This window comes from Pelophylax lessonae, assembly GCF_965119305.1.
Source record: "Pelophylax lessonae genome assembly, chromosome: 2".
In the NCBI taxonomy this organism is placed as follows: domain Eukaryota; kingdom Metazoa; phylum Chordata; class Amphibia; order Anura; family Ranidae; genus Pelophylax; species Pelophylax lessonae.
Window position 1 is genome coordinate 77341509 of NC_138769.1, and position 25692 is coordinate 77367200.

At 41.0% G+C, this 25692-nt stretch overlaps 1 protein-coding gene and 1 long non-coding RNA gene across 4 annotated transcripts in view; one reads left to right on the plus strand and one right to left on the minus strand.

The window, feature by feature from the left end:
* LOC309545470 overlaps positions 1 to 25692 on the minus strand; it is a 1154934-nt gene that overhangs the window by 894200 nt on the left and 235042 nt on the right. The gene's annotated exons all lie outside the window — the stretch shown is intronic.
* USP25 (ubiquitin specific peptidase 25) overlaps positions 1 to 25692 on the plus strand; it is a 226137-nt gene that overhangs the window by 172434 nt on the left and 28011 nt on the right. Inside the window, exons 19-20 of one of the 3 annotated variants that reach the window (XM_082245200.1) lie at positions 919 to 1032; positions 13293 to 13388. The exons of 1 other annotated variant lie outside the window; for it this stretch is intronic. In XM_082245200.1, the coding sequence (XP_082101326.1) occupies positions 919 to 1032; positions 13293 to 13388 (210 nt within the window). The remainder of the gene's footprint in view (positions 1 to 918; positions 1033 to 13292; positions 13389 to 25692) is intronic. One more of the 3 variants, XM_082245201.1, reaches the window with a different exon arrangement.

Here is a 25692-nt window from a genome sequence, read left to right on the forward strand (position 1 = left end):
ATGCTTTACTTTGTTACTGCAGCCTAATTGACCTGACAGATAGCGATTGGTGGGTGGTGCAAACAGGCGGTGAGAAGGTGTTGCAGTTCTTCCTCACCGCCTGTCAGTAGCCTCTGGAGCGAGATCTGGAAGCAGATTGGGCTTCAGAGGCAATAGAAATATAGATGCACATAAATCTACCCTTAGATGCACAAACAAATTGAAGCCAAACTCCAGCTCACACTTTATAAGTAGTTACAACTGTTTTTTTCCTTTTGAGATGGTTTTTCATGAATAAATAAAAGCTGATTTTAATCACCCCTGCTAGTGTTTAGTGGTTTGTCTCATCCATGTAAACTGATGCATTCTCCTGGAGAGCTTTTGCTTTTGAAAAACAGCAGGCTTGGTAGATGGATCACCAGATTATAAATAGAAGAAAGCCTAAAAAAGAAAACTAATACAGCCATCACATTTTAGGATTGATAAGCTGCAATATAATAAATGTTTGCTTTTGGGCTTAATACTGCTTTACCTCTTCAGAAAAGTCTCTTCTAGAGGCCCAGTATAAAACTTCACTGCCAATCTCTTCTCCCTGTTGCAGTTCCATGCCAGTCATTGGATCAGAAAATTTCCCACTGAAGTCCAAGGCCAGAAGCTTAGTGAGCAGAGAGAAGAGGGGATTGGCAGGGTAACTTCACAGTTACAGCTTCAGGGGGAAGAACAACGCTAAAAGTTTCTCCAGTTACCCTTTGTCCAAAGCTATAATGTTCATGTAGAGCTCTTGTAATTTACCGTACAGAAAATATAGTAATAATATTAGAATAATCATAATAAATCTTTACATTAATTTATTTTTCCTTTTTAAACTGTGGGAAGTGTCACTGCTCTGCAATGGTAACCTAGCTAATGTTGTATTCCCATCATCTCTCTTTCCTGCAGCCCACTGATAACACCACAGTGCCAGCAGCTCCCAGCCAGCGTGTTGTGGAGGTGGCGATCCCTCACGTAGGGACTTTTGTTATTGAGTCAGAGGAGGGGGGTTATGACGACGAGGTACCATTTTTATTTTTTACCATTCTGGCTGCTGAGCACCATCCCCCCCTTCCTTTTGTGCCATTTCTTCCCTTCCCTTGGAGCTATTTGTTTTGCTGCCTGACTGTTCCACTGTGGCATGCCAATGAAACTTGACTAATAAAATATCTTTACTTTACGCCAATCATCCGAGAAATTTGTATGCATGCTTTATTAAGAGATCGCCTATTCTGCTTGGGAAGATGATGCCTAACACTTGGATTAACCCCTTTTTTTTTCTCTTGGTGAAAATAATAAAAAAAAAAGGAAGGTCTGCACTACTTTAGATAGCGAAGTTGTAGCTGATAGCCAACCAGTGAGTCTGCTTGCTGTTTTTTATTTTGCCCTAAAGTGGTTGTAAACCTTTACATATACCCAGTAAAATGACTGGCCTCAGGTGATACAGAGATGAAACAAATCCTCTTAGATAAGTTGTACCTGTTTATTTGCAGCCATCTTTTCTCTACATCTGTTTAAAGTGCTAAATTATAAAGCTTGTCTGAGAGTTCAGAAAAAGGGGGCAGAAAGCTTAAGGTTCACTCTAAAGAGCTCAGTAAGGAGAGCTCTGAGAGCTGATTGGAGGGAAAGGACAAACACCTCCCATTGCCTTAATACAGCACAGAGGAACAGAGCTGAGGCTGGAGAACCCTCCACTGTCACCATTTTTCTCTTGGTGTCAGGAAAACTGGTCAGAGCTGACTCATGGTGATAGCGGAGGAACACAGCAGCAGATATAAATGACACTTAGTACTTTTAATTTAGATGAGTACACACTATAGAGGGGATATGCTTTGTTCGTATTTCATGTCTAAGGTTTATAAATACTTTATAGTTGCTTTGGAGGTGTTGCCATCTTTTCTAACACTACAGTATTGTAATTAGCTTCCATGTATAAAGGGGGCATTGAAAGCCTGTTCCACCTAAAATAAATATTTCATTTTGCTGGTTACTGGCAAATTGAATCACCTACAGTTTTTCTATGGGTGGCTCAGTTGGTGAAAAAATGCCCACTGTTATTCTAACTAGCTGCTTTGCCCATTAAGCTTTTGGATGGCATTGGTTCTGGACTTTCTGATAGATTCTCCACAATGTAGAATAAACCATTTGGATGTCAAGAGAATATTAGCTTAAAGTAGAAGTTCAGCCTAAAACAAACTCTAAATCTTCTGGCAGCCACATTCTATGGCTGACCTATCTAACCCTGTAAAGCAATAATCTCAATGCATACCTGTTCTGCAGCTGATCCGGTCCAGCCCAGTCCCATGCTGAGCGGTCAGTGGTGGCTTCTCTGTGGAGGCTTCTCTGTGGAGGCTGGTGCAGAAGAGGTAACTGACAACAGAAGCCCTGTAGGAAGTCTATGGGTGGTGTCACTTTCCTGGCATTTCCCAGCTGTTGTTGGCTTTCTCTTCCACACAGCATCAGCCACTGGAGACCGGACCGGATCGGCTGCAGAAAAGGTATGTATAGCAATTTTTGCTTTACAGGTTTAGATAGATTAGTCTTAGAATGTGGCTGCCAGTAGATTTAGAGTTAGTTTTAGGCTGAACTTCTATTTTAAATGTGACCTTGTGGGAGGGATTGAAAGACAAATTACTGGAGGCAAAACTCTCCACTGGATAATACTTTGGTTTTTTTTTTTTTTGTTTCAATAAAATTGTTTTGGGCAAGGGTGTTAAAGTGCAAAACTGTTGAGCACACAAAAACAGTGATATGTATGCCTTTTAACTACTTCCTGCCCACAGTTGTTTTACTGCCGGTGAGCGGCACAGGCCGGACAACGTACTTGCATATCGCTGCCTGCCCACCCGTGCTGTGATTGGACAAAGCCCGAGCTTGGCAGCAGATTTCAGCCAATGATAGTCTAAAATCAGCCCATCGGCTGTGTCCAATCACACAGAGTTCTGTGTTTACAAAAACATAGAACTCTGTGTGCATAGGAACAGCTATCTGGCTGGCTGTTCTCACAGAGCGGGGAGAAATAACAGTCAGATCAGAAAGTAAAAGCATATGTATATGCTTGACTGTAGGGATGGTTCTCTTAACCACTTGCCGCCCGCCCACTGTCAAATGATGGCAGAGTGGTGCAGCTCTCGTTCTGGGACGATGTCATATGACGGTGCCCCAGAACGGCCACTCTTGCGTGCACGCAGAGGGGCGCAGTGCGGCAATCGTGACCGCACCGTATTCCTAAGATACGGTGCGACCCCAATCATGGTAAAGAGTCAATGACGTGGCTCTTTACCCATGTGATCAGCTGTGTCCAATCAATGTAATTGAGGAAGTGCCATTTATCGGCTCTTCTCGCCTCACACTGTCAGAGGTTAGTCTAGGACAGGTAATCAGGGCACTGATCATCAGTGCCCTGATTACAGTAAAGTAAAAAAACTGCCCATAGTGCTGCCAGTCAGTGCCCATCATTGCCTGCTCATCTGTGCTGCCCTTCAGTGCCACCTATCAGTGCGGCATATTAGTACCTCCTCATTAGTGCCCATAAGTGTCGCATTATCAGTGCCGCCTCATCTGCGCACATCAGTGGAGGAAAAATTACTCATTTTCAAAATTTACTGACAGAAAATAAGAACATTTTTTTTTCCCTTTATTTTTTTTTTTTTAGTAAGAAATAAAAAAAAACCCAGCTGTGATTAAATGCCACCAAAAGAAAGCTCTATTTGTGTGAAAAAAATAACTTTTTATTTGGGTACAGCATTGCATGACTGCACAATTGTCATTAAAAGTGTTACAGCGCTGAAAACTGAATGAAAATTCGCCTGGGCAGGAAGGGGGTGAAAGGGCCCTGTGTTGAAGTGGTTAAGGTCATTGTCAGCATTTTTCTTCCTCCAAACACAGCGAGTCGCTTTAATGGCAAAAAGCTCAAGTTTGGTCTCATCTGACCACAACACTTTCTCCCAATCCTTCTTTGAATCATTTAGATGTTCATTGGCAAACTTCAGATGGACCTGTACATGTGCCTTCTTGAGGAAGGGGAGCTTGGGGGCGCTGCAGGGTTTCAACCTATGGCAGCGTATTGTGTTACCAATGGTTTGTTTGGTGACTGTGGTGCCAACTGCCTTGAGATCATTCACAGGTTCCCCCCGTGTAGTTCAGGGCTGATCCCTCACTTTTCTCATGATCATCTTTACCCCATGGGGTGAAATCCTGTATGGAGCTCCAGACCAAGGGCGATTGATGGTTATTTTGTATTTCTTCCATTTGCGAAGAATTGCTCCAACAGTTGTCTCCTTCTCACCAAGCTTCTTGCTGATGGTCTTATAACCCATTCCAGGCATGTGCATGTCTACAATCTTGTCCCGGACGTCCTTTGACAGCTCTTGTGATCTTGCCCATGATGGCGAGGTGTGAATGGAAGGAGATTCTGTGGACAGGTGTCTTATATACATATCGAGTTTTCGTTAGGAGAACCTTCTTTGACAGGACTAATCTGTGTACCACATGAGCACATGCTGTAGCCAGTCTGTGGGAGCCAGAATTATTGTTGGTTGGTAGTGGAGCAAATACCAGTACTTATTATACTCACTGAACTGCAACTCCATTTATAACATTTGTATCGTGGGTTTTTTTTCTGGATTTTTGGTTGGTATTCTTTTTCTATCATTTAAAATACACCTATGCTAATTATAGACCCTTAATTTTTTTGTAAGTGGACAAACTTACAAAATCTGCAGGGGATCAAATAAATAATTTTCCCCACTGTATATACAATGCCAATAAATAAAAAAGTTTACCATTACCATACCTATTTCATGAATAAATTCAAATAACATAGAGGACTGCCGCATCGAATCGCCTTTCCGGCTAGGATGTGTGAACAACTTAAAAAAAAAAATACATAACAAGGTGCGCTGTCTAAAGTACATTAATGCATTTCAAAATATAAATGAATCAATGGTGCAGGGCTTGACACATTTGCTTTGATTCTAGGAGCCAGCTAAAAAAGTTAGGAGCCAGTTAATTGTTTTTTTTTTTTTTTTGACTGCCAGGGCTTTGTTTTTCAGAGTCGGAGTTAACCCACTATTGATCTCTAAAGGGGGTCACTGATATAATGGGGGTCTCTAAGGGGGGTGCTGATCCAACGAGGGGGGGTCAGGGGTCTCTAAGGGGGGGTTGCTAGTATAAAGGGACTCTGATCTTACGGGGGTGCTAACATAAAGAGACTGATCTAATGGGGGGTCTTTATGCTGCCTGTCCTAAAATTATAGGACACATCGGGCAGGGAATACCTATTGCTGGGACAATGTGGTCAGAGTCATACACTCCTCACACGGTGCCCCCCCCTATACACTCCTCTTACACAGTGTCCCCCCCACTCCTTTTACACGGTGGGTGGAGCCCCTGGGGTGTCTCTCACCTGGATGATAGGGTTCTGCCAGCTCCTGGGCTATATCTTGGGCTGCCCTCCCTGCAAGGCTCGGCCAGGTCACTTAGCCATCGGGCAGAGCAGGGGCTCACTGTCTGCTCCTCCGCGTACCGTCCTCGTAATTTACCCAGCCAGCCAATCGCAGAATTCGCCATCCCCAGCTTGCCCCCGATTGGGGGATGGCCAAAAGGGGGTGGGAAGCTCCGGCTAATGGAGAGGCTGACAGGCTTCTCCCACGCAAGAGAAATCGGGTGCCGAGACCTGATTTCTGGTCGCCATGGCGACCTGGCTCCTGGGCTTTGTCGAGTCCTGCAATAGTGCAGTAACCTCCTTTTATAAAGTGCAAAAGATAAAAATCCAATTCACGTGCAAAAAAGTATTGTGCTTAATAAATTATCCTCCACGGTCTTCTCTCTTTAGGTGGAAAGTACTAGATCATGCCACAACAAATGTATTCCTGAAGCCTCTTCGCCGCATACAGTTAATGGGGGGAGAGGGGAGAAATGCATAGCGTAGTATTATTGCACAATAACATACAGCGAAACTACCTGGCTTGCGAAAAGAAGTCACCTGTGAGGACCCTTCCAACAGATTTCTCCATGACCAGCATCATCTGGAAACACTAGGATTTTAATTGCTGTCCTTGCCCCCATTAGGGAGAATCGCCCTCTTTGTCCTGTTTACCATCATCATCGAAAGTGAAAGAAAATCTCTTATTTTGGGTTGTCACCAGAACAGTAATAGATGGGAAGTCTTCCAACCGGGGCATTAGTTCTGGTGACCCTGGTGACACACGTTTGCATGTCTCTGACAGGCAGTACACACTGATACCTGTCAAAACCAGGTACCCACTCCCACTTCTGGGCACAATTGCGGCGATCTACAAAATTCCCTCCCTGCCCACAGGTCCCAGAAGACAGCGGGGACCATTCAGAAAGCGCGAAGGCTTCACTCCCTGTTTTGCTTAGTAAAAATGCCGGCGCCTGCACCCTGAGCCAATGGAAGGATCTGCTTGGGCCCTGGGGTGCTGACATTGTGGGATCTCTGGACAGGGATATATTATATTAATGTATTAAATGTCAGCAGCTACAGTATTTGAAGCTGCTAACTTTTAATTTTTTTTTCCCCCAGGCTGGAACTCCGCTTTAAGCCCCGTACACACAAATATTGGGCGGTATCAGTTGGTTCAATAGAAACCGGCTGACATTAGGCCTGTGTGTACGGCAGGCAGTCCAGCTCCTGCCAAGGGGCATGATCGAAAAAGGTGTGCTGATCGGCAACCAATGGCTGAGAGTGCTGACCAGTGTGCTCTAACGGGGGACATCCACGTCAGCGGGGGAGATTGCTGTACTAACACCAGGTTGTTGGTAAAGGATCTCCTCCCGAACTCTGCAGTTTTTTTTTTTTTTTTTTTCAGCCTGCTGGGTTGAACGAAGAAATACTGATTTGTTTTTCATTATTATTATTATACAGGATTTATATATCGCCGACAGTTTGCGCATCGCTTTACAATATGAGGGAAGACAATACAGTCACAATACAATTCAAGTTTTTTACTTCTTTTTTTTTATTATACTTTTTTTTAAATGTACCATGTACTAGGCATTGGAAGCTTAAGAAAAAAGCATTTTGTTGTGGTTTTGAGAATTTTTCTTGTGGGGCTATGGTTTTGTTTTTATTTGTGTATAATTTCAGATATCTTCCCTGAAAATCATATCTGTGCAAACCCAGATGTGTGATTTAGGTCTAAAGAAGCTTTTAAGGTGTTCTCAAAGGTTACAGCTTGCTCTACTGAGTCAGTCCTATGTTTGTAGTTTAAAAAAAAAAAAAACTATTGGAAATGGTAATATATTTTGAGGCTGTCCATGCATTTCATTTTGTGGTACTACCACATATACTGCGTGCAATCTTTCAGGACACATTACACCCAAAAAATTAACCTTCATACCTATAAACCCAGCACTTAAAGTGGAAGTAAAGCCTAATACCTAAATTCTCCCCTACAATAATTAATGTAAGTGGAGTTCAGTCTTATGTCTCAAAATGAAAAAAACCTGAGTTTTTATCCTTTGTTTTATCTTTTTTATCTTTTTTATTTTTTTTATTTTATTTTTTTGCAGTATCCAGTGCCTGTCGCATGACTTCAGTCCCTCTTCCTTCTGAGTCAAAGAGCAACAAGTGGGTGTGGCTACTGAAAGCTAGTGACATCACTTCCAGTTTGGGTCTTTGTTCCTGTGTAGCCAGTGGCGTATATAGGATGGGAGGAGCTGATCGAAGGTTCCCGCCCAGTGTTCTCTCATCAGTAAGGATGCATTGTACATCCTAATTCATGAGAAAATGAAGAAATAAAAGACCCATCCACACAAAACACAGGGGTGCATATATACCGTATAGCTGTGCAGGGCCTTGCATGAAGACTACCATAGGAGAAGAGAGCTGGACACGGGGAGGGGGAACTGTCAGTGTAGCTGGAAGGGCTCTTGGGTCTCAGCTCAGTCTACAATGATCGCTATACATTAACATCGCATTATTCTGCCTTGTAGTGTGAGTGTAACGCATGACAAGCAGAGAACTCCACATGATCCAACATTGTAGTGTGAGTGTAACGCATGACAAGCAGAGAACTCCACATGATCCAACATTGTAGTGTTATTGCAATGCATGACAAGCAGAGAACAATACATGACAAGCAGAGAACTCCCCATTAACCAACATTGTAGTGTTATTGCAACGCATGACAAGCAGAGAACTCCCCATGATCCAACATTCTAACATTGTAGTGTTCTTGCAATGCATGACAAGCAGAGAACTCCACGTGATCTAACAATGTAGTGTTATTGCAACGCATGACAAGCAGAGAACAATACATGACAAGCAGAGAACTTCACATAATCCAACATTGTAGTGTTATTGCAATGCTTGACAATCCGAGAACCACTCATTACAAGCAGAGAACTCCCCATTAAAACCCCCTCATGATTCCTTTTACTACATGTCTAATGCAAACTAAGCTGAAAAAAATAACATGATCTAAAAATGTTGTGTGTATAATGCACAGTAAGCAGAAAATTACAAATGATTGATCTTTTTATTGTGCATTTCACACAATGTAAGCAGAAAAAAAAACACGTAGTTCTACACTGTAGAAAATCTGCAGCAGGAGGAGATCATGTTCTGTGAAGGATAGGAGGGATGGGAGAGGGGCTGGGCAGGACTAGGCATGCCTGTCCAAGAAAGACAGACAACCTTTTCAGGAAGTAAAAGGCAGCTTAGCAAATTCAGCTAAAGGGAGATTGCGTTGTCAGTGAAGAAGCTGATTGTATTACTTAGAAAAGACTTTCTAAGCTTGAGAATCCGCTAGCCAGAAAATTAATAATATCAAATATAAAGATATTTAACATACTATTAATAGGAACATTTTAATTTTTTACTTTAATTACCCTTTAAAGGAGAAGTTTGGGACTTTAAGAAAATATATATATACATCTATGCTGCAGTATCATTCTATGACCTAGAACTGAAGAGTGATCACATGACTACTGATCAGTCAGTTCTTTGTTGGCTCAGTGCGGAAAACCGTGACTATTGGTTACTGCTCTCCACTCTGCCCCTCAAGTCCTCATTGGAGCGTGGGATTGTGGGAGTGGCCTCATCAGTGCTCGTCAGTGCAGGAGAAAACTTACTTATTTACAAAAATTTTAACATAAACCACCAAAAGAAAGCTCTATTTGTAGAAAAAAAAATTATAAAAATGTTTGGGTACAGCGTTGCATGACTGCGCAATTATCATTCAAAGCGTGACAGCGCTGAATATTGGCCTGGGCAGGAAGGGGGTGAAAGTGCCCTGTATTGAAGTGGTTAATGCAGCGTGTCTGGAGCCCAGTCTCCCTGTACAACCATAAATGTGGACAAGTCTTATCATAGAAAATAGTGTGTGCCTACTTGAAATGAGTACTAAGCAGCCTGACTAATACACTTACAGTGCATATAAAAAGTTGAAATGTCAGGTTTCTGTGATGAAAAAAAAAAAGAGACAAAGATAAATCAATTCAGAATTTTTTCCGCCTTTTAATGTGACCTATAAACTGTACAACTCAGCTGAACAACAAACTGAAATCTTTTAGGTGGAGGAAAGTAAAAATAAAAAAAAAATAAAAGAATATGGTTGCATAAATGTGCACACCCTTAAACTAATGCTTTGTTGAAGCACCTTTTGATTTTATTATAGCACTTTGTCTTTTTGGGTATTAGTCCATCAGCATGGCACATTTTGACTTGGCAAAATTTGCCCACTCTTCTTTGCAAAAACACTCAATCTGTCAGATTGCAAGGACATCTCCTGTGCACAGCCCTCCTTCAGATCACCCCCCAGGTTTTCAGTCAGATTCAGGTTTGGGCTCTGGCTGGGCCATTCCAAAACTTTAATCATCTTCTGGTGTAGCCATTTCTTTGCTGATTTGGATGTATGCTTTGGGTCGTTGTCATGCTGAAAGGTGAAGTTCCTCTTCATGTTCAGCTTTCTAACAGAAGCCTGAAATTTTTGTGCCACTATTGACTGGTATTTGGAACTGTTCCTAATTCCCTCTACATTGACTTAGGCCCCTGTTCCAGCAGAAGAAAAACTGCCCCAAAGCATGATCCTGCCACCATCATGCTTCACTGTGGGTTTTGTGTTATTTTAGTGATGTGCAGTGATGTTTTTGCGCCAAACCTATATCTTTTGGAATCATGGCCAAAAAGTTCAACCTTGGTTTCATCAGACCATAACACCTTTTCCCACATGCTTTTGGGAGACTTCAGATGTGTTTTTGCAAAATTTAGCTGGGCTTGGATGTTTTTAATCTTCGTAATAAAAGACTTCCATCTTGCCACTCTACCCCATAGCCCAGACATATGAAGAATACGGGAGATTGTTGTCACTTGTACCACACAGCCAGTATTTTCCAGATATTCCTGCAGCTCCTTTAATGTTGCTATACGCCTCTTGGCAGCCTCCCTGACCAGTTTTCTTCTTGTCTTTTCATCAATTTTGGGGGGACGTCCAGTTCTTGGTAATGTCACTGTTGTGCCATGTTTTCTCCACTTGATGATGACTGTCTTCACTGTGTTCCATGGTATACCTAATGCCTTGGAAATTCTTTTGTACCCTTCTCCTGTCTGATACCTTTTAACAATGAGATCCCTGTGATTCTTTATAAGCTCTCTGCAGACTATGGCTTTTGCTGTAGGATGCGACAAGAAAATGTCAGGAAAGACCTACTAGAACAGCTGAACTTATTTGGGGTAAGCCCGAGGCATTTTAAATGATGGCAGGTGTGTACTGACTCCTATTTAACATTAATTTGAATGGAATTGCTTAATTCTGATCGTAGCTACATCCAAAGTTATAAAGGGGTGCACGCACACTTATGCAACCACATTATTTTCGTTTTTTTTTTTCACCCCCCCCCCCCCAACAAAAAAAAAAATAATTTCAGTTTGTTTTTCAATTGAGCTGTACAGTTTATAGGTCACATCACAGATGGAAAACGTTTTGAAATGATTTATCTTTGTCTCATTTTTTTTTTTTTTTTTTTTTTTTTTTTTACATCTACATCACAGAAACTTGACATTTTAACAGGGGTTTGTAGACTTTTTATATCCACTGTATACCCTTCTTCAGCTCAGCATGTGTGCAGGATTGTACAATGAGTTGGGATTCTCTGAGATGATCAGCACTGTGCAGGCCTAAGATAGGTTAGGCAGTGGAAAAAGCCATAGCCACTTAGATTTACTTTTTGCTAAAGAGTTGTGCGGGGCTCTTTGTATTGAAGGTGGTGCTCCACAAAGTATATCTAAATCCACTTTGGATAGAGTAGAGAAATAAAATCCATCAGGTTTTTTTTTTTTTTTTTTCTTCCTCATCTGTATAACATTTAAGAGATTTACCTTGACTTCCTATCCTGTATATACAACAGGAAGTGAAATAAAATCTCAGACAACTGTTAGCAGAATGAGCTTCCCCTTTGGAAGAATTCTCTTTTCCCACACACAACTCAAAAAAATCTCTGTAATAGAACTGCATATGGCAATATGAACTTGCTGTTCTAACCCCTCATCACTATATCCAAAACAAAAAAAATGGTTTAGGCTTTAAGCCTTGGAAAAATGATGTAGGTGTTTTGGTTAGTTTTGTGTAACTGACCAAGCAAACGAAAGCTGGCTATACATGGGACGAATTCCAAACAAATTTTCTTTCGAAATGGCAATTATGAATTTTCATTCGAATTCCGCACCATTAGTGGGCCACAGCAATGGCCAGTTTTCGTGCGGCCATCAAATTTTGAGCGATCGGGCATGTTGAAAATTTTTTGAAAAGCAAACTAATTTCTAATCAATGATGGGAGAATCTTGCAAGACGTAATCGAAAAAGAATTGCACATGAGTTGTGACCTAGAAAGAAAAGAAGATTCCTGGCCACAAAACTGACTATACTGCTGCCTCAAATATTGCCCTCTAAGCATATAGCCAGCTGTTAAAAACATTTTTGTTGTACGTGTATGAAGAGTAAAAGCATGTTTTTCTTACAAAATTTCCTGGGTTCTGTTAAAACACTAGTTTTTCTTAAAGCTTGTATATAATATTCTGTTGTTCACTTCTTTATCCCTTAAGGCTTTCACGCTTCCTGTAGCTGGTGGTTTGCACAATGTTCTACTTGTATCAGCCCCTGATGTAGAATGCACGCTTAGTAAAGTAAAGGCCTCTTAGGGGTGTAAATTCTTCCTGGCCATTAACTCCGGTTAATGTATATATAACATACATCTTCTAAAAATGTGAGGAGTACAGATGGAAATAGGAGCAGGGCATATTGTCCAGTGTTAAGTTAAACTTTAACATTTAAGTGGTTCTAAAGCCTAAACACTCTTTACCTTAAAGCATTCTTTGCATTAAGGTAAAACATTTTTAGCCATCAGCTTCCCCCCCAACTCCCCCTTTAATTACCTGAGCCCTCATTTGATCCAGAGCCATGCATGTCTGCAGCTCTTCTCTTCCCTTACTTCCGGGTCTCACCGGCTTTGCTGGGGCATCGGGAGCCATTGGCTCTCAGTACTGTCAATCAAAGCCAATGACGAGGGAGCGGGGCTGAGACCCACTGTTTTGTGTCATGGGAAGCGGCTTCCCCTGGAGGAACCGGACAGAGGAGGGGCCAGGAGCGCCGGTGTGTGACATGAGAAGAGGAGGTTCGCGGCCGCTCTGTGCCATTCCGTTTTACGGAGCAGGTATGAAGACTTTTTTTTTTTTTTTTTTTTATTCTACCTTCACAATCCCTTTAAGAGATTTATCATTTTGTTCCTTTAGCACCTTTCATTCTGCTGATACTAATAATTTCATAATGATAGACTTGGTTGTTTTGGGGAAAGGGGGAGAAAGATTGTTGGGTTAAGTAAAGTCAAGTCTGTCATTCTAGTAGAAAGGGAACGTGGAGGCACCCATTAGTGAGTTTGTTCATAAACTGCATGGAGGGAAATGTAAAAATGTTTACAACATGTATTTCCGTGATATATTTTTGTTTTCATTGTTAAGCCAATGTATTTTTAGCGCTTACAGGTGGTGTCTGGGTTCTAACGTTCCTCTGCTGAATGTCTTCTACCTGCTTTGGCCACCATTGTTATGTTTGCAGACGATCTCGGCCTCACATCCCACACTTCATTACATATTATTAACCTGCTCCGTTGTACTGCTAGCACACGCTATATGGCACATGCATGTGGTGACTTGCTTTGCAAAAATAAACAACAAAAAATAAAAAAATCTTGTTTGCATGCCTGTGCTCTGTTACACTGTTGAACAATATGATGATCATTAAAACTGAAATCCTTTGTGGCAGGTCATGATGACCCCGAACATGCAAGGTATCATCATGGCCATAGGTAAATCCAGGAATGTGTATGACATGTGTGGGCCTGAAGCTGGGTTCTTTAAGGTACAACTTCCTAACATGTTTTCATTTGCTGTTGGCATTGGTTTGTCTCATGGATATTTGCTTTGATTTTCTCTGCTTTCCACTGTCATAGTCCAGTTTGTAATGACACATTCTCACATATATTAGCATGTCCAAAAAAAAGTGAAATTGCAATTTTTAAAAACTACAAAATAGCCATTTTGTAATTTTAAGCAAGTTAAGAAGTTAGCAGATAAAAAGCACAGCAAGAGCAGCTTTTTTTTTTTTTTTTTTTATTGCTACCAGCTGTATCAAAGGTGGGAACAACAAAATTTATAATGAAGGTATACTGGACAGCCACTGAAATATCTAGGGAATAATTAAAATGAACAGACACATCAAGAGCAATTTTGATAAAAAGTCTGAAACAAAATTTACTGGACATCAAAATACATAAAGCTTCTTGCACATAAGTTACTATAAACATTAATCACTTGCCAACCGCCCGCCGCAGATATACTGAGGCAGGCTGGCTCTGCTGCGCAAACCGCCGTACCTGTGCAGCGGTTTGCAGTAGTGCCCCTGGGGGCGTCCCGCCTCCATTAGGAAGCGGGGAAGCCGATTCATGGGACGGGCACCTGCGATCGCTCCCCGATGTGTTGTAAACCGTTCCTATTTAGAATCACAGGTCTCTGTTGATTCCAGAAGTCCGTCCCCCATACAGTTTGAAAACACTCTCCTAGGCTCACACTTAACCCTTTGATCACCCCTGGGTTTAACCCTTTCCCGGCCAGTGTCTTTATTACAGTAACAGTGCATATGTTTAGCACTGATTACTGTGGTAATGTCACTGGTCCCCCCAAAAGTGTCAAAAATGTCAGTTAGGGGTCCAATCTGTCCGCCGCAACTGGTCTCTGCCATTACTAGTAAAAAATAAAAATACATTTTTCCCCTAGTTTGTAGACGTGATAACTTTTGTGCAAACCAATCAAAATACGCTTATTGGGATTTTGTTTACCAAAAATATGTAGCAGAATACAAATTGCACTATAAGGATGAAAAAAATTGGGGGGGGGGGGTGGTGTTATATAGCAGAAAGTGAAAAATATTGTTTGTTTTTTTTCTCAGAATTATCGATCTTCTTTTGTCTAGAGTGCAAAAATTAAAAATCGCACAGGTGATCAAATACCACCAAAAGAAAGCTCTATTTGTGAGGGGGAAAAGGACATCAGTTGTATTTGGGTACAGCATTGCACGGCCGCGCAGTTGTCAGTTAAAAATAACAGTGCCGAATCGCAAAAAAAGGGCTTGGTCATTAAGGGGGCAAAACCTTACGGTCCAGAAGTGGTTAACAAGATTCAAACATACACTCCTATTCCCAATATCCCAAAGAAAGATCAAATGATACTTAACTCTAGCAACAGCTTGCACTCAATATCTGGAACAGGACAGTGAGCAGGTTGTTTGCTGCATGCTTTCCTTCTACAGATCCACAAAACGAACCTCCCTTCCCCCATGCTAGAGACTTTATTTATAGTCCTGTAAACCAGAGACCACCCCTAAGGATGTAAATATTCCTGTTGACCACTCACAGGTTGTTTTGTGAGTGATGTCAGCAAGACATGGTTGCACTTGCCCCAAAACCACATGGTCAATTGGATATGTGGCAGTCATCTTTACACATTGCATCAAAGCTCACTAAACCACCTGTGGGTGAGAGATACTACACATAAAAATATGCCTACAGGAGGGAATCTAACTAACAAAAACATTTGCTATAAAATCATCAAATATTGATAGCAACACATTCCACCCCTTTATTTTTTTTAGGATTCTCAATAGCTCTTAAAGCCTTTCTCCCTTTCGACTCCTGTATGTTCTGGACAATCAAAGTCCCTGGAAGCTGCCACATTACTTTGAGCAAGATTAGCAATGTCCTTGGCAGACTGTGGAAAGAAAATCCCAAATGATGAAAGTCCCTTGTTCTCCCTCCTCCTGGTCATAAGGAAATGCTTAGATGAAAGTCCACTCCAATTCGGCCACCATCAGGAAATCATCCACTTCTTCCTCAGGTTCTGATACGATCTTCTGGTCTGCTCCATCCCATCTGGCTTGGTCATCTGCCCTGCCTGCTCCACCTCTCGATGCTCAGTACCTTAAGAGTAAGAGACAAAGCAGATTTTACGTTCCTTCCACCTGTGCCAAAAAACATAGCTCACATTTCTCAATCTGCCCATTTTTAACTGCAAAACTGTTGTAGGGTGCTCACTGTTGCCTTGTAATATTTCCACGGAAAGGCATTGACTTCAAACAAAACATAAAAAAACTTGCTTGTCTCTCTGTGCTGTCCTTAGAACACTAGCCTGCTATTGTCCAATCTTTACAGCATGGCCGTATCTAGCAAAATGCCCCATTCTATGACAGTAAAAACACCCAATGTGGCTGAATCGATCATTTCCAACCACTTGTATCACCTTCTTAAACAAAGCTGGCGTAGGAATCCCATCTATTTCCTCTCTAGGGACCCCCGCCTTAAGTAAATCAGTCCACAGGTTTCTTCTGGATACCATAGACCTCGCCTTTCATCTGACTCAATTCGGCCCCAGCTGATCAGATCCTCAGCTTCCCGCTTATGGGAAGTAACAGTGCCACATGTCCTACTTTTGCTTACAGGCTTAGAGCCTTTGTCCTTTTGTTAGGGCATCATTAGACTTGTTTATGAGGGCTGCACACCACTCATTCAAATCTTCAGCTTTGCCTACAGGGGTTTGAACACACCTCAAAGCCACTACAGGTTTAACTTTAAATGCGCAATTTCCTTAATCATTTGCCTTGCTTGCAGTGTCTTCCAGACACTCGGTCACCTCTGCAAGCTGTTTATTGAGCTCTGTTTGGGTATACCCCTTTACAAATTCATTTTAGTTCATCACGAGCACTATTCCGCAAACCATTCTCTCCACCATGCTCACAAGTTATTTTCCTTTTTCTCTGCTTTGTGATTATTGGAATGTGCCTGACACTCATCCAAATCATCAGAAAAGATACTCTTCATCTGCACAACTAACCACCCAGTAGTGGCAGCGGCTTTCTGCTTAGAATATACGCTCAAATCTAAACGCAAAACCTGCGTACCAAGTTCAGTACCCAGGTCTGGATAGATTGGAGCAGCATATATAATCAATTCCTCTGCAATGGGTTTGCAGTACCCAGAACAGACCCATTTTGGAATCGCTCTATACTTAGCTGACTCCTTCCCTCCCGCTCTCTTGCTTTTTTTAAAAAGAGTATGCATCTCTACTCTCAGGGGGAACACAAATGCAAAAACGACAATCACAATCTTTATGTATTGTCCTGGCTCAAAGTGACTGTGCTAAGGGGTCATTCACTAAATTGCTGACTCTAGCAGCAATTCAATGAATAATACTCGTACACCTTCTAGAACACAATATTTCGTCCAAATATTCTATATTTGGTGACCATGCAGTATCCTGCTGGACTACACCAGTTGTATCAAATGTGGGAACAACAAAATTTATATGAAGGTATACTGGACAGCCACTGAAAAATCTAGTGAATATTTAAAAAAAACATATACACCAAGAGCAGTTTTGATAAAAAGCCTAAAACAAAACTTTGCTGGACATCAAAATACATAAAGCTTCTTAACACACAAAAGTTACCATAAACCATACACAAAATACCAACCACGACTTAAACATACACTCCTATTCCCAGTATCCCAAAATATCCAATAATACTTAGCTCTGGTAGTTGAATGTCAACAGTTTACACTAGATAGCTGGAAGAACAGGACAATAAGAAATTCTGGCTGCATGTTTGGTCTTTCCTCAGCTCTAAAAAAACGAGCCTCCCTTCCCCCATGCTAGAGACTCTATTTATAGGCCTGTAAACCAGAGACCACCCCTAAGGATGTAAATATTCCGGTTGACCACTCACAGGTTATTTTGTGAGTGATGTCAGCAAGACATGGTTGCACTTCCCCCCTAAAACCACATGACAGCCATCTTTACACATGACGTCAAAGCTCACTAAACCACCTGTGGGTGAGAGATATTATTACACATGTATGGGAACATTTGTCATGAATCAGTTAAAAATATCCACAACTGATACACAGCCTTGTTTAGTTTTGTGTCTTGACCCACGCAGTGAGCTTTTTCAAATTATGATTGTCTCTTATAGAGTAGAAAAACAATTTTATAGGGTGTGTGATAGATAATAACATGATTAGTTAGGCGTTAACTATTCACCAACCAACTCTGGAGGGAGGCTCACGAAAAAGGTAGCAGCATCAAAAGCTGAATGAAATGGAACACTTGTTTTATCACAGGTCTCAATAGGTAACATGTACTGAGGAACTGGAAAACACCCAAAACTTTATGGGTGTTCTTATGTCTAAACTTACACTAAACTTACCCCCCCCCTTTCCCCAAGCTGAATTACAGCAGCCCAGCCCCCCTGGAGCTGCTTACTTTGGATGCAGAGATGTTGCTTTTTCTGTTTAAATGCTGTAAATAACAGTTGAGGCTGTGTATAAAATTTGTGTAAAAGTATGGCGCCAAACAAAATTATATATACATTTGCTAAATCCGAATAGTGCAATCATGAATAATCCTATGATAATGTGGCATGAAAACAACTAAACATGCAGTGAATATGTTGTAAGCAAAATATATAATTTGAAGCCTGCTAACATTTAGGTAGTTTTATTTAAAATGTATAGAAGTACCTTTTGATGAGTTGTAAACAGGCACAAATCAAAAACCAGCAGACTGTCCGCTCATAAAAAAGGAACGCTGTAACGCCTAAGCAAGCGCAAGGTCTACAGTAACAGCCAATTCCGACGCATTTCGTCATCAGTGCCCTCTTCCCAGGAACAAGCCGAACGTCAGATACTGATTTATTATAAGTATCTGACCTTAATTATAATTTATGGTCCATGTTATCTGATAAGCATATGCTAAGTGTTGGTGCTTGGTGGTGGATTTCATCAATCAACGTTACTTGTACACATTTTGGCACTTTATGGACACACTTCTTTAATATTGAAAACTACTTTTTCATTGAAAGGACTTTATGTTCACCGAACACTGGATTTTGCACCTATTTAATTATATCACTTTCTTATGATTTAATTTTTTCAATTCTATATTTTGCTCATTTATTCACCGCATGTTTAATTGTTTTCAACCCACATTATTTATCATATGATTATTCATGAGTGCACTATTAGGATTTAGCGCAGCTTCTTTTTTTATATTTATCATTTACAGCTGGTATCATAGTTGGTTAAGTGGCTGCTTACCTTTTTTTTTTTTTTTTTTTTTTTTTTTTTGCTTGACTGGATTTTTTTCGGTTTAAAATATAAAAGTTCAGCTGTCCCTTAAGTGGACACCTACCTCCAAAAAGAAGGGATTAAAAAAAGTCAGGCGCTAGCACATAACCTCCACCTCTCAAAACAAGTCTACCAGAAATCACTTAAACTCAATATATGCTTAACATAAATCCACAAAAATCATTTGATATACAAATGGTGAGTAATAAAAATCCATATGAAGATGTGAGTATATCCTTTTTCAATTCCTCCAACCGCAGTGTCTTCAGATTATAAAGTGCTTATATATCCTTCAAGTAGTGCTCTACCACAGTGTGTACAAAATACACACTTGCCAACCATACAAGTTGTATACATCTTGGATTATTTAAGGGTATCACCCTATTTCTCCTATTATATACTTAATCTTCATATGGACTTTTATTACTCTCCATTTGTATATTAAGTGATTTTTGTGGATTTATGTTAAGTATATATTGAGTTTGTGATTTCTGGTGGACTTCTCTTGAGAGGTGGAGGCTGTGTGCTAGCGCCTGACTTTTTTTTAAACAGTGGAGGACATGTCTCTCGTTCTAAAGTAAGCAAGCAGAGGAAGTTCGGGTAGTTTTAGCTTAGGGGTGAAGGGTGTGGAGCAAAAGTTTGGATAAAACTGTAGCTTTTCATTAATAACTAAAAAGGCTTTAGGTTAAAAAAGATTGTTTTCCCCCTTATTTTTCAAAACCGTTTTATATCTTTTTTCCTCCACTGCCACAATCTATTGCATCTTTAGATAGCAGTGACTGCTAAAGGTGTCTAGGTTACTTTTTTGTGCTACAACCTGAAAATTCCCCTAAATATTGTCTATGCACTGCACAAAAGGTCATGAAAATGGAATACGGTAGTGATTGTGCTGGGATCACAGGGGATCGTAGCACTCTTGGGAAGCCTCTGACTGTTCTGGGCAGTGTTAAAAGGATTTCTTGCAAGCAGGGCTCGGACTACCATATGCCATGAGAGCTGCTACAGGTCAGCAGTGATTTATTGAGTTTTGTCAAACAAGGGGACACTTAATCCTTAGTTTTGGGTTTAATAATCTTTTACATAATTTCCTTTAGCCAGGTAAAGGGCTTTGAGAAATGTTTTTGAGTATTTTGGTTGTCTTTTAAAAGGTCTTTATTGTGCAGTGTTCTATCTCAGAACTATTCTTCCCCATACACCAAATCTCAGTAGACAGCAGTGGTGGTATTAATTTCTTCCGGACTAGTCGGAAGAATGCTTCATTTTCATTTTACAATGCAGAAGTGTATGGTCTGCAGAAAGTTTTTAGACAAGGCTAGTAATTCCTTGGCTGTGAAGGTGAATCATTTTGAACACCCCCTGAACTGTATGATAACCTAATTCTCAGTAATACATTGAAATTAACATAAAAAAAAGTCTAGAAAACAAACCAACAGACTCGTTTGTATAGGTGGTCAGTGGAAAAATACCTCTTTGTATTGGTGTTCATTAAAGTTTCCCCTTAAAGTTGGTGGTCAGTGGGAGAGTTGTCAACTAACAATAATGATCAGAAGAAGAAGAAGGTTCACATTACAGTATGGTCTGTGAGAGAAATTCCCCTATATCTATGTTCAGTGAGAGAAAGAATGCACCTTACATGGTAGTTGGTATTCAGTTGAACGAGTGCATTATTCCACTGGAAATAATGGGAAGAATTTCCCTTACATTGATGGTCATTGGGAACAATGCCATCCTTTGAGATATCTAAAAACAACATTATTGTCATGCCACTTGCTGTGCAAAGTGACATTGGCCTAGAACTATGCAGGCAACACCAGGTTGGGTGTCGGTCTTCCAATGCTCAAGAAACCCCTAGAAAACTGAAGGAGCCCTAGGATTTCATGGCACTCTCTTTAAGAATGGCTGCATTAGTGGATCACAAGCAGACCTGGTCCTTTTTTCCTTTATACCCATGTTCTGCTTGCTGAAGTGTGAACAGAACTCTCTAAGGAATTGGATGCTCCTCAGATGGTCAAAATTTCCACAGAAGAATTATAGACATTGTACCCCCTATGCATGACTTTTATTTTATTTGTTTAGAAATGTTTTAACTGTAGCTCTGGGGTATTGACTGATGTGAATTGTACAGTTGTACTCCTGGCACAACTTAAACAATATTAAAAGAATGAAGATAATATCGGAGTTCCAGGATTCTCATGTGATCGAAACCACCATTACCTGTAGAGACCACCCATGAGCCATCCCAGTGATTGGACTCTCTTGAAAAACTGCCTTTTTGTTTTTCCTTGTTTTTTCCTCACTCTTCATATGCTGAAGATTGCTTGCTTTTGGGATACCTGTGAAATTAGCCTAAGGTATTAAAAAGAACCAGGCATTTTAGGATGTTCGTGTCTGCCCTATAATTCCCCCTAGGAAGGATTGATATCTAATTGTGACTCCCGTGGAGCCCTGAACATGATTGTAATAGTAGCATTGCTGGGATATTTTGGTTTGGATGGACAGCTAAGTTACATACCTTTTATTTACCCTCATTCTTCATTACCCTTCTTGGAGTAACATAATTTGAAATACAATGGTTTCCAATCACACAGAGATCAATGCTTTTCCCTACAAAACAGGTACCTAAAAAAAAAAATATATAAAATGTAATTGTTTTAACTGCCATTTTGACTGGCTCCACGCAAAATATGAAACATTTTTACTTGCTTTAGGTAAAAACCATCAAACCTTTTAAAACCACACGGGTCCCCTGTGTATCTACAAATATCTTATGTGCAATACATCCATTCTTCCTGCCCTTTCTGCCTTTTTAAACAAGTGTCAGTATAACAGTAACTTTGTTCAATAATAGCATAAACTGATGCTAATAATAAACTATCAGAAAAGCAGCACACCTATATCTGAAGGCATTGCCATATGCCAGCATTTGATGCATGATCCATCCTTGTTCTCCAAACAGATCTTAGTAGAAGATGGCATTCAGCACATAGATTAACTTTTTATCTACTTATCAGTTTAATCCATTGCACTTGGATCTAGTTATGAAGACAAGCCCTCCCACATAGTCAGTTTGATTAAATGCTTGAAAGGTTTATATCAATGTCTTCAGAACATAGGAAAGTAAGAATCGGCAGTAAAGTTTGCCAAAACCCTTGCCAGGTACAGTATCTCACATTTTTGTAAATATTATCTTTTAATGTGACAACACTGAAGAAAGGACACTTTGCTTCAATGTAAAGTAGTGAGTGTACAGCTTGTATAACAGTGTAAATTTGTTGTCCTCTCAAAATAACCCAACACACAGCCATTAACGTCTAAACTGCAGGCAACAAAAGTGAGTACACCCCAAGTCAAAATGTCCAAATTGGGCCCAATTAGCCATTTTCCGTCCCCAGTGTCATGTGACTCGTTAGTGTTACAAGGTCTCATGTGTGAACGGGGAGCAGGTGTGTTAAATTTGGTGTTATCACTCTTATACTGGTCACTGGAAGTTCAACCATGGCACCTCATGGCAAAGAACTCTCTGAGAATCTGAAAAAGAATTGTTGCTCTACATAAAGATAGCCTAGGCTTTAAGAGGATTGCCAATACCCTTTAAACTGAGCTCCAGCACGGTGGCTAAGACCATGCAACGATTTAACAGGACAGGTTCCACTCAGAATAGGCCTCGCCATGGTCGACCAAAGAGGTTGAGTGCAGGTGCTCAGTGTCCTATCCAGAGGTTGTCTTTGGGAAATAGATGTATGAGTGCTGAGAGCATTGCTGCAGAGGTTAAAGGGGTGGGGGGTCAGCCTGTCAGTGCTCAGCCCATACGCTGCACACTGCGTCAAATTGGTCTGCATGGCTGTTGTCATGCAGGAAGCCTCTTCTAAAGATGATGCACAAGAAAGCCCGCAAACAGTTTGCTGAAGACAAGCAGACTAAGGACATGGATTACTGGAACCATGTCCTGTGGTCTGAGGAGAACAAGATAAACTTATTTGGTTCAGATGCTGTCAAGCATGTGTGGCAGCAACCACGTGAGGAGTACAAAAACAAATGTGTCTTGCCTACAGTCAAGAACGATGGTGGGAGTGTCATGGTCTGGGGCTGGATGAGTGCTGCCGGCACTGAGTAGCTACAGTTCATTGAGGGAACCATGAATGCCAACATGTACTGTGACATACTGAAGCAGAGCATGATCCCTCCCTTCGGAGACTGGGCCACAGGGCAGTATTCCAACATAACGACCCCAAACACACCCACAAGACGACCACTGCCTTGCTAAAGAAGCTGAGGGTAAAGGTGATGGACTGGCCAAGCATGTCTCCAGACCTAAACCCTATTGAGCCTCTGTGGGGCATCCTCAAATGGAAGTTGGAGGAGAACAAGGTCTCTAACATCCACCAGCTCCGTGTGTCGCAATGGAGGAGTGGAAGAGGACTCCAGTGGCAACCTGTGAAGCTCTGGTGAACTCCATGCCGAAGAGGGTTAAGGCAGTGCTGGAAAATAATGGTGGCCACACTAAATATTGACACTTTAGGCCAAATTTGGACATTTTCACTTAGTGGTGTACTCGCTTTGGTTGCCAGCGGTTTAGACATAAATTGCTGTGTTGAGTTATTTTGAGGGGACAGCAAATTTACACTAGTATACTCCCTACTTTATATTGTAGCAAAGTGCCATTTCTTCAGGTGTTGTCACATGAAAATATATAATAAAATATTTACAAAAATGTAAGGTGTGTACTCACTTTTGTGAGATACTGTATATAAGCCAATTAAAGGTGTGTGCGGCACTCACAAGTCCAAAAAGCTGGGTGTCCGAAATCAGACAGGAGCTCGTCCTATGCCACAAACAGTAACACTCCATTAAAATTTAATGCTGGTGTAACTCAAGATCCAGACAAGAGATCCTTACTTCGTCGTCCTAAGAAAAGGAGGAGGTTCCCCGGCAGGGATTGTCATGCTGGGTACAATAGAGTTTAACCAGCTTGGAATCTTAACAGTGTTGAAGACTTTCCTTTTTCCTATATTAATTCAATGGGGATAGGATTGGGTGGCAATTTTCTTTTTTTTTATTCATTTTTTTTATTCTCAACTAAACTGGAGTTTCCCTTTGAGTTTTGTTGGTGACCCATCTTTACACATTTGGAACTATAACAAAAATTTCTTTCAGTTTTTGTATGTCTATATATTGACTTGGAAAAAAATAAAACCACACCAAACAACATTATCACACATTATAATCCACACCAGCGCACAATGACGTGTCATGGTGTGTTTACATTTCCTTGACCCATGCCTAAAATAGAATTTATTTTTCATCCATTAAAGGACACAGGAAGTTTTTAACAACCTTCAGGTTTTACTACTGACTACAGGAGGATTGGACACTGGTAAACAAAAAGTGTAGCCCAGCTCAGGATAGCTCCCATCTACTACTAGCATGCCTCTGTTTTGCGCTATTGTCCTAGGAGAATGAACTAACCTATTTTTGTAAGCACTTTATGTTAAAGTTTTTTTATCTCCAATTTAAACTCTTCTTTACATTGATGCTAGAACTTGTCTCTGGAGAGCTACATCTATACAACACTGGACTGGATGTTGCAGGCATAGCCTAGAAGTATTTTTCTGGCACTGTTTCGCATGGGGTGCTTTCCAGACTCACTTCTGGTAAAGGTTGGCTGTGAAGAGCTTTTAAAATTCATAGTTGGTGGCATTGCCTCATCACTTGCCCTGTCTCTGAACACTCAGTTTGTTAGGCCAGATGGACCAAGCATCGGGAGCTGTCTCATCTGCCTAGATCGCTGGCCACATTTAAATTTCCCATTTCTTCTGGTTTTAACTGTTAAAGAGGTTAACGCTGTGAGACTGAGCGATCATCTAGTTTCCCAGGGTGGAGTGTTGTGCACACACTCCGCGCTCTTTTCAGCCATACATCGTTAAAGAAGCATCTCTCCACTGCAGTTTCTGCTTGCTAGGAGCCATTTGGAACTTCGATCTATATAAGTGATTGTCACCTCTGACCATCTTCCCGCCATATGCTACCAACTGTCTGGGTTTCGGGAGTACCTGAGGGCTTGCCTCCTACCCTAAGCCTGAAGTTGTTTTATTGCCACACGTTTGCAACATGTCTATTTCTAGACACAGTGGACTTTGACTGCAGAGGCCACAAGCTTGCTCCTGCAACTTCTTCCTCAGTTCATATATCTGACCTACCTGTGCCTTATTAGCTTTTGAGCCATCCGCTGCAGAGATTTAGTCCAATTCTGAATCACTCCAGTCCCTGACAGATGTTTTTTACCTTTGGGGTAATAGCGATAAATTGAAACTCCCCAGGGTCAGAGACAATTTTGGCTCTTATGATAAAACTAGAGGGTCAGCCTGTTGCTTCTGCCAGAGCGGTTTCCAGTCTTGGCACCTGTAAACCTCCTAAAGCCACAAAGAATTTCCCTGTGCAAAATTCTTTCCAACTATTTCTATACAGAGATTGAAAATTGCCTTGATAAGCTGTAGGTTTTTCCCCAATTGCTTATTATCCTTTTAGAAGGATTGTGTGTAAAAGTGTTGTATTCCCACAGTAGATCTGGCGATTACTATTCCAGTAGAAGATGCTACTGTTTTTAAGGACCCAATTGATAAGGGCTTGCAAGCCCTTTCTAAAACTTTTTTCTTACTGTTTGGTTCTGGCTCATTGGAGTTGTCTCTCCTGAACATCCTGGAGCTTTGGGCGATTTTTGCAGTTTTCTGCAGCTTTGGACCATCCTGCTGGAGGTAGATCAAGTCCTGTCCTGGGCATAACTTCACATTTCAGCCTTGTACAACCCAGGTATAGATAATTGGCAGGCAAACTTGGTCTCTAAACCCGGAGGTTTTTCTGAACCTGTGTCACAGGTGGGGAACATTAGATGTGTACCTTCTGGCCTCCAGGTTCAACAACAAACTAGGTTTGTCTCCAGATACAGAAATCTTCTGCTGGCTTCCTGGGAGTAATACACCGTGATCTATGCCT